This window comes from Coenobita brevimanus, chromosome 36, assembly GCF_032717465.1.
Source record: "Coenobita brevimanus isolate Jiangsu-jjx chromosome 36, ASM3271746v2, whole genome shotgun sequence".
Lineage (NCBI taxonomy): Eukaryota > Metazoa > Arthropoda > Malacostraca > Decapoda > Coenobitidae > Coenobita > Coenobita brevimanus.
The window spans coordinates 3,890,854-3,901,088 of NC_136989.1; the positions used below are offsets into that span (position 1 = coordinate 3,890,854).

Genomic DNA, 10,235 nt, shown 5'->3' on the forward strand with positions numbered 1-10,235 from the left:
AAACTTGTGATATGTGAAGTGTACATTAGCACATAGTTGGCAGAGTCTCCAGCACTAATGTTTGTGTTAGTATGGACAGGTGCGTGAGGCCGTCAGGACGGCCCTGGATGTACTGGCAGCGGAGACTGATGCCACACACACCCCTGCCCTTCTACCACACCCAGACCCTGCCTCCACCATCATGGACAAGATCAACACCATCACAAAGATGCCACAGCAAATAATAGTAAGTTACCCACTACAGTACTGACCCAACTCACTACACCCATCGCTGAGCTGTGGTATTGGTTAACTGGGACATTAAAACAGAAAGTATAGGGATGCCTTTGGGAGAGCTAGGATCCCCTCCCCAGCCATGTACAAAACCCACAAAATGAGTCCAAAAACAAGTTTGTAGCTCACCTAAACCTCGAAATAGCTTTAAAACAAGCCAAACTGAGCCTGAAAGCAGTTTATAATTCACTAAGACTCAAAAACAAAATCAGAAATTCATCGAAAATAAGTCTGGAAAAAAAAAAAAAATAGTAAACTGTCCCCAAATGACAGTGTTCACCCCACCTATGACTAAAACACATTAATCTAAGTCTATACTCCACCTGTGCCTAAAACACTGTGTCTACACCCCACCTATGACTAAAACACTATGTCTACACCTCACCTATGACTAAAACACTATGTCTACACTCCACCTATGACTAAAGCACTATGTCTACCCATCAGATTACTAGGGACTGGCCATCGATGCTATCCACATACATGCTACTACCCACAGGTTGAGAAGCTCCTGGAGATGAGTCAACACATCAAGACGCTGGTGGAGGATGGTCTGCTATTTGCCATCCAAGAAGACCAAGGTGGCATCCGGTCCTCCAGGATAACCCTAGAAAATGACCAGATATACATGCACTGCCTTCAGGATCAGCCACCACCCCCCCACGCCCACACACTGCAGGTAACTCCACCACTGTGACATGTACCATCAACTCTCTCACCTGTTTGAGTCTTACTCCTTAACATCCACATAGCATATACCCGCCTGTGTTATACTGTGCCCAGCTGCATGTTTCCTATCCACGTCAAACCACTGACTCACTCCCTCATCATTGCTTTTATACTCCCTTCAACTTTTCTTCACCAGCGTTTATGTCATCACCAAACTCTTCTTCCTAAATGCATTTCACCTTCTTTTTATGTTGCACAACATCCTGTTTGTTCTTCAGTATCAGGAGACTTGAAATGCTTCAGTGTTTGCAGTGTTTACGTAAAATCCTGTTTGTTCTTCAGCAACTGTAATCTTGAAATGCTTCAGTGTTTGCAGTGTTTACATAACATCCTGTTTGTTCTTCAGCATCAGTAGACTTGAAATGCTTCAGTGTTTGCAGTGTTTATCACTGAATTTCATCACAATAGTTTGTAATGGCAGTGTCATTTTGTAGTTCAAAACAGTTATTGGTTGTGACCTCATTCACATTATTTATACAGTAATGCCCCATTCATCCGGATGTCCACCATCTTTACGATTCATAACCCAGACGCTGTTATCTGGCTGTATTAAACCATTATATGTACATTTTCCATTTTATCCAGATAAAATACTTGCAATCCGGTGGAAATTTTGGCTGCAAGAACATTTTTGTTGGGTTGGACGGGATTAGCCCAGTGGCGCCACGCTGTCTGGCTGGGTAGTTCACCCAGTGTCTGCTAGGGACCCCCTCGGCTGTTCCCACTTCCCACACATCAACCGTGTAGCGAACAGCTCCTCTCGTATAGTTACTATGGCAACACAAGCGGTGGCTTTTGTGGTTATTCCCTACCTGCTTCAGGCCTTGCTGTTCCTTTCATGCCCCCCTTCCTAGAGTGTGTGATGATGACCCCTCCACCACAGAAAAGGAAGAGGGTAGTGCTGACTCTGCACAAGAGGCAAGAGATCCTCGGTAAGATTGATGCAGGATGGTCGACTTCCCGCATCTTAGATAGTATGATCTGGCCCGCTGAACCCTGCGTGACATCAGGAAATCCCATAACAAACCGACCCAGTACACAGCAGACTTTGGCAAGAGCAACAGATGCAGTGCCAAATGGAAGGCTAGGGCATCCCCAGCATGCCAGTGTCAACCGTTCAACATTAACCTGGTACTGCCAGCTACGGGCTGCAGGCGTGCAAGTGCGTGGGACTGAGTTGAAAGGCGTTGCTGGGAAGTTTGCCCACCTTCACAATGTCCCTGACTTCAAGGCATCTGAAGGTTGGTTGTTCAAGGTCAAGCTTCAACATGGCCTTACAAATCGTACATCCAGTGGCGAAGCTGTGGACACTAATGAGGAGGGGGTGGAGGAGTTTCGTCAGATTCTGTTAGGCACGATTGAGGAGGGCCTCGCTATTGGTCAAGTCTATAATGCTGACAATAATGGCCTCATCTACCGTTCCTTGTAACCCAGTAAATCACTGACAACGCTGGGTGGTAACCATATAACCACACCATAGGGTCAGGTGCAGCCAGCTACAGTGCTGGTTAAATGGATGGAAATGCAAATGTGGCATCCACCCATAAACCAAACCACACTTTTCCCAGTGTCTGGCTGTGATGAGGCACTGTCAGCCACAAGTGAGCACCATACACTGCATGTGATAACCCTGCAGGGATGGTTACTTGCCTGTGGTTGATAGATCTGACCAGAAAGACTGGGGCTGATCCCACAACAACCTATCAGTATATACAAAGCATCAGCTGTACCATGAACAACCTCAGTGGGGACTGAACAACCTCACTGAGGACTGAACAACCTCAGTGGGGACTGAACAACCTCAGTGGGGACTGAACAACCTCACTGAGGACTGAACAACCTCAGTGGGCACTGAACAACCTCAGTGGGCACTGAACAACCTCACTGAGGACTGAACAACCTCAGTGGGGACTGAACAGCCTCAGTGGGCACTGAACAACCTCAGTGGGCACTGAACAACCTCAGTGGGCACTGAACAACCTCAGTGGGGCTGAACAACCTCATTGAGTATTTTTTGTACAAGTCTGGAGTCATTTGCTTTGATCCTTTTGAGTAAGTAATCCAGAACTGGTTATGTTGAGGCAAATTAGAGGAAGACTCCAGCCCAGCACCTCAGACCAACTTTATGGGGCCAGAAAGGCTTGTCATATACTATCTCCATTGTTCACCCTTAAATAAACTTGGGTTTTGAGGTGATAAAGCTTCTTTTCAAAGCAACGTGTCAATTATAGTAAAAAGAAAGTTGGTCTTACCTTGAAGGCTGACTTACACCGCTGACGACAGCAGTTACATCAAGCTGTTTGCCACTCGTTGTCCACACCTTTGCTCCTCGTTCAACTTCTCATTATCGGCCATGTCTTCACCTCTTTCAGCGTCTTTACTCCAACCATTTTCAGTTTCAATATATTGTCATAGCCTCAATATATATATATATATATATATATATATATATATATATATATATATATATATATATATATGCGACTGCAACACAATGGCGAGGTGTTCAGGAAGTTAGCCAAAGAAACCTTGATGGACTCTGAAAGAACAATAATGGCCCCCAGTCCCGTGCAGCCCTTAAATGGGCAGGGGGTGCTAAGAATCTCACGGTTGCCTCAATTACAATCTAATTCCTTTGTCAATGCAAAAAATACAATTAAAATTGGTAACTGGAATGTGAGAACGCTAAATCATGACGGTAAAATCGATGAGTTAGTGAAGATTTTTCAAAATTACGGACTTGATATTTGTGCTCTGACAGAAACTAGATTAACTGGAGTCGATAAGTTGGATTTGGAGGATGGTATACGTTTATTGATATCTGGTCGACAGGACGGAATGCATTATCAGGGAGTAGGATTGTTGCTGGGTTGTAAGGCAAATAAGGCTTTATGTGAGTGGGATCCTATAGATGAGCGATTGTTATACGCACGGTTTAAATCAAATCATGGCAACATCAGTCTGTTTGTGTGTTATGCACCTACTAATGATGCACTCGATGAAAGGAAAGACACATTTTATGAAAAGTTGCAAGAAGGAGTAGGAAGGGTACCTAGACATGATGTTTTGATTTGCGTTGGAGACTTTAATGCAGTAATGGGCTGTTCAAATGAGGGATTTGAGGCATGTATGGGTAAGATGGGAGTTGGTAGTAGGATGAGTGAAAACGGAGTGAGGTTTGGAAGTTTCTGTCTAGCAAATGACTTAGTCATCGGGGGCACACTCTTTCAGCATTGCAATATACACAAGACAACTTGGGTGTCGCCGTGTGGAAAATATAAAAATCAGATTGATCACATCGCTATCAGTAGGAGGCATAGAAGTTCTCTGCTAGATGTTCATGTTAAACGGGGAGCGGATATTGGTAGTGACCATCAACTCAGCATTGCAAAAATAAGGTTTAAACTCAAAAATCAGAAGAAGGAAAAATCTGGTGTTGGTAGATACGATATTGTTAAGCTTAGAAGGGAAGGAGAAGAAAAGGAGGAATTCAGATTAGAATGCAGAAATAGGTTTTTGGTGTTGGAAACGTTGGAAGAGGGGGAGAGAAGTGTAGATGAGATGTGGGAGGATGTGAACAAATTTTTGCATGAGACTGCTGAATGTACGATTGGAAGGAGACATAGCTTCAGGAGAAAGAAATGGATATCAGAGGAAACGTGGGATATGATAAAAAAGAGAGGTGAGGCTAAATTGAGGAGTGAGTTGCAATGCGTTGATGAACGAGAGATTGAATTAGCAAGAGCTGCGTACTGGAGTTTGAATTCAGAAGTAAGAAGGTTAGCTAGGAGAGATAAAAGAAGATGTGTGGATGAAAAGGTTGCAGAGACTGAAATCTTAATAAACAAAAATGATGGACAGAGTCAAAGAATAGCATCTGAATCGATTAGAGAACTGAGTGGTAATGCAGGTAAACGCAAGGAAATACCAGTTAGAGACAGGGAAGGAAATTTATTAACCAAAGATGGAGATATTAAAAATAGATGGAAAGAGCATTTTGAGACAGTTCTTAATAGACCAATACCACCAGAAGAGGATATACCGTCTGCTCAGGAAGATTTAAATATAGAAACAGGAGAGTTGAGGCTTGCAGAAGTGGAGAAAGCAGTAAAACCGTTAAAGAATAATAAGGCACCAGGGGAGGATGGTTTATTTCCGGAAATGTTTAAAGTGGAGGGGGATAGATTAATAATGATCTTGACCAAGCTATTCAATAAGATATGGGTGACGGGGTTACTACCATCAGTTTGGAAGAATGGTGTAATTGTTAAAGTTCCGAAGAAGGGAGACCTGAGTGAATGTGGTAATTGGAGGGGAATCTCTTTGTCACCGATAGCTTTGAAAGTTTTCAGTAGAGTGTTGTTAAATAGGTTGGAGCCGGTGGTTGAGGGTATTCTGAGGGATGAACAGGCTGGTTTTAGAAAGGGACGTGGTTGCAATGATCAGATCTTTATAGTAAGGCATTTGATGCAGCAAGTTAATGAAATGAGAGTACCGTTAAGTCTTTGTTTTGTTGATTTTGAAAAGGCTTTTGATAGTGTTTCGAGAGAGACTATGGGGAAGATCATGAGACATTATGGAATACCAGAGGAGTTTGTGAGGGTCATTATGAACATGCATGAGGACACATTTTGTAAAGTGATGGTTGATGGTTGTCTTAGTGATTCGTTTGAAGTCAAGTCCGGAGTAATTCAAGGTGGTGTTCTATCGCCTTTACTATTTATATTGGTCATTGATTACATTATGAAACGCGTTGGAACAGAAACCGGTGCAGGTATACTTTGGGGAGAGAACAGGAAACTTTTGGATTTAGATTATGCAGATGATATAGTTTTGATTTGTGATGGGCCAGAAGAGATGCAGAGAGTGTTGGACTGTTTGGTGAGTGAAGGTCGCAAGGTGGGTTTGGTTATTAATTGTGGAAAAACTGAAATAATCAATATGAATATGGAAAATGCGCAGGAATGTGTAATTGAAGGTATGGTTGTAAAGCAAGTTGATAGGTTTAAATATTTAGGTACTTATTTAGCCAAGGATGGTTCTTTGAACTTTGAATTCCAGGAAAGGTTAAAGAAGGCTAATCAGGCAATGGGAATGCTTAAAAATATTTGGAATAATAACAATTTCTCTGTGCATACAAAAATCAAAATTTATAAGGTAATGGTTAGGAGTATCTTAATTTATGGACACGAGTCTTGGTACAGCACAGTGACTATGGAAAATAAATTCTTGGTGTTTGAAAATAAAGCACTTAGAAGAATATTAGGAGTTAAGTGGTGGGAAAGGATACCAAATAGTAGAATTAGAGACATAACGGGAGTGCAGCCGATCGATGAATATGTTAGATTCTCACGATGGAAGTGGCTAGGACATGTGTATAGGAGACAGGGAACTGTACGAGGTACACCAGGGTGGGTGGCACTTGGTAGGAGAGGTAGAGGAAGGCCAAAAGAGACGTGGGTGAGGACAATGAGACGGGAAGCTGGAGATGAGTGTTGGGGAGATCTTGAGGAGTTAGCACAAGATAGGATGTGGTGGTGTGAGTTCATCGAGGCCCTATGCATCCCCGAGGGTGCCACAGGAAATGATTGATTGATATATATATATATATATATATATATATATATCAGTTTGTGAGAGACTAACGAGGAGAGTATGTGAGTGAGCTGCAAGGGGAGAAGCTGAGGATGAGATGGAGGGATGGAGTAGAGACGTATATGTGAGAGGGGGTGTGAGCTGGGGGGAGGGCCGTGCAATGGCGGCAGACAGGGAGAAGATGGTGATTTGTTTGTGGCCACCCCTTACGGGATCAAGGCGTCTGGCAGTAGGTAACCAAACATTGGATACTACCAATATTACTATACTCTTTTCACTCTAACTTGGCCAAGATTTTCAAAGTTTTTCAGCTTGTTTCTTAGTTCAGTGGCAGAATGAGACAATGCTATGGCCCTACATCCTTTCCCTAGCACTTCTTTGTGACTATATAGCATCATAAAAAGACAATACTATGGCTCTACATCCTTTCCCTAGCACTTCTTTGTGACTATATAGCATCATAAAAAGACAATACTATGGCCCTACATCCTTTCCCTAGCACTTCTTTGTGACTAGCATCATAAAAAGACAATAATATGGCTCTACATCCTTTCCCTAGCACTTCTTTGTGACTATATAGCATCATAAAAAGACAATACTATGGCTCTACATCCTTCCATAGCACTTCTTTGTGACTAGCATCATAAAAATACTATGGCTCTACATCCTTTCCATAGCACTTCCTTGTGACTAGCATCATAAAAAGACAATACTGTGGCTCTACATCCTTTCCATAGCACTTCTTTGTGACTAGCATCATAAAAAGACAATACTATGGCTCTACATCCTTTCCATAGCACTTCTTTGTGACTAGCATCATAAAAAGACAATACTATGGCTCTACATCCTTTCCATAGCACTTCTTTGTGACTAGCATCATCTACCATTAATTCATTGTCAGTATTCAAGATGGAAAGATGGCAATTTTAGGCCAGGTTAGAGTAAAATGAGTCTAGCTTAAGAGGTTCCTAACACATCTTCTGTAGCTATTTAACCTACTGCGTCTTTGTTATCTATCTTATTTTACCTTAAGTTGGCCAACAGTGTTAAAACCTTAATAGAAATATGGCAGGGATAAGGGACTGAATAGGAAGGCTGCCAGAGATTGAGCAGTGTAGAAAGCCACCATTAGGTGACCAAGGCCAACGCATGCATCTTGGAACCTTTATAAATGATACAACACTGAGAGTGTGACCTCAGGGGTAAAGGAGTGAATAGGAAGGCTGCCAGAGATCGAGCTGCATGGAGAGCCGCCATTAGGTGACCAAGGCAGACGCATGGAAGTAGGTTGGAGCCTATATAAATGATACAGTACTGACAGTGTGACATCAGGGGTAAAGGTCCATAGGGAGGCTGCCAGAGATTGACCAGCGTGGAAAGGCGCCATTAGGTGACCAAGGCAGACGCATGGAAGCAGGTTGGAGCCTTTATAAATGATACAGTACTGACAGTGTGACATCAGGGGTAAGGGAGTGAATAGGAAGGCTGCCAGAGATTGAGCAGCGTGTAGAGGCGCCATTAGGTGACCAAGGCTGAGGCATTGCTGCTGGAGCCTTTATAAACAATACAAAGTGTGTGCATTCAGTAGTAATGCTAAGTCAGTCCACTTCTACACCAAAGTACAGTACATGCTTGGCTATCATCAACCCTGGCAGGTACTTGCATCAGTCAAATGTAGCTAAACACTTGGTAACTACACAATTATCACGGAAAAGACATTCACCCACGGGTATACAGTACAGGCCAAGATTCACGGCTAAATTACACTACCATTTTTTTATTGACCCGGGGGGAGGGCAGCGAAATGGCAGGGGATAGGGTGACATGGAGACGATTTGTTTGGGGTGTGAGCTGGGAGAAGGGCAGCGAAATGGCAGGGGATAGGGTGACATGGAGACGATTTGTTTGGGGTGTGAGCTGGGGAGAGGGCAGGGAAATGGCAGGGGATAGGGCGACATGGAGGTAATTTGTTTGTGGCCACCCCTTACAGGATAAAGGCGTCTGGCAATAGATTAACAGACAGATAGATAAACTTGTCGTCATCATACCAACTTTACTCAATTTTTTGCCCATAAAATGAACTTGGGTTTTGGGGTAACAAGAGTCCTATTTAACAATGTGTCAAAGAGAACGTTATGTCTCACCTTGGAGGATGTCAAGTACACGTATGATGGCAGCAGCTACATCACCTTGGAGGATGTCAAGTACACGTATGATGGCAGCAGCTACATCACCTTGGAGGATGTCAAGTACACGTATGATGGCAGCAGCTACATCACCTTGGAGGATGTCAAGTACACGTATGATGGCAGCAGCTACATCAGGTTTCATACGCGTTGGCCACATCTTTGCTCCACCTTGTTCAACTTCTATCACCTTGTTCAACTTCTCTATCATCCATCTTCACCTCGTTCAAACTCAGTACTACAACTGTCTTCTGTTTCTCCTCCATATCAGTCTTGGCAAATCCTGAAAATAATAATAACAACAATTTTGTCCAAGGGAATTGATGGCTGCTCTATATGGCTGTACTATTTGATGGTAAATCCAAATATGAAATCAGAGTTTTCCTCTCAGGCGTAGTATTCTTGTGACGCCACGTGTGCTGTGGCACACCTAATGTCTGACTTGGCTCGTATCTCTGACTGGGGTAAAGATAATCTTGTTGTTAATGCATCAAAGACTCAGTTTTTACACCTATCAACCTGACAAAATCTTCTACAGGAGTACCCACTAATGTTTAATAATATCCAGCTCAATCCTGCATCATCCTTGAACATGCTTGGGATTTCATTCACTCGGGACTTTTCTTGGAAAGATCATATTACATCTCTTGTATAATCTGCTTCCAAGAGATTAGGTGTGCTAAGCCGACTCCGTACCTTCTTTGCCCCTGCACAGCTGTTGACTTTATACACGGGTTTTATTCGCCCCTGTGCAGAGTACAACTCTCATGTGTGGGGAGGCTCCCCACATACAGCTCTTCTCAATAGGGTGGAGTCAAAGGCTTTTCGTCTCATTAACTCTCCTTCTCGTACTGGCTCCCTTCAACCTGTCTCTTCGCCGCACTGTTGCATTTCTGTCTCTTTTCTATTGCTACTTCAGTGGTCACTGCTCTTCTGAACTGTCTGTATGCATCCCTCCACCTCTACGACGGGCGCGTAGCACCCGTCTAGCAACAAACTCTCATCCCTTTTCTGTCCAACTCTCTAATGCAGGAGTTAACCGGTACTCCCAGTCCTTCATTTATGCAACAGGTCAGCTCTGGAACTGTCTCGCTCTGTCTGTATTTCCTACTTCCGATGATCTCCAGTTTTTCAAACACATAGTGGTAGGTTGTGGCAACCATCATCCACTCACTTGATGTAGTGCTGCCTACTTCTTCCTTAGCCTTTATCATTCTTTTTCTGTGCCTACCCTCCTCTCTTCCTATTTCTCCCATCTTTCCCATCACTTCTTATTGCTTTTCCTTCCTTTACAGGTGGCTTTACATTGAGCGACAAGCCAAATGGTTTCCTGTAAGCCAAGAAACCACTTACAACGCTGGGTGGTAACCATATAACCACACCATACGTGCTTCTTACGTGTCAACAAGTGGGTTGGTGGAGGGTTAGTGCCCCTCCCCGTAAAACAACTAA

The 10,235-nt window shown here is 43.3% G+C and overlaps 1 protein-coding gene across 1 annotated transcript in view; it reads left to right on the forward strand.

Moving 5' to 3' along the window:
* Nucleotides 1–790: 790 nt before the first annotated feature.
* Nucleotides 791–10,235, forward strand: part of LOC145396289 (uncharacterized) — an 18,191-nt gene continuing 8,746 nt past the window's right edge. Inside the window, exon 1 of the mRNA XM_080269690.1 lies at nt 791–952. Within this exon, the coding sequence (XP_080125816.1) occupies nt 791–952 (162 nt within the window). The remainder of the gene's footprint in view (nt 953–10,235) is intronic.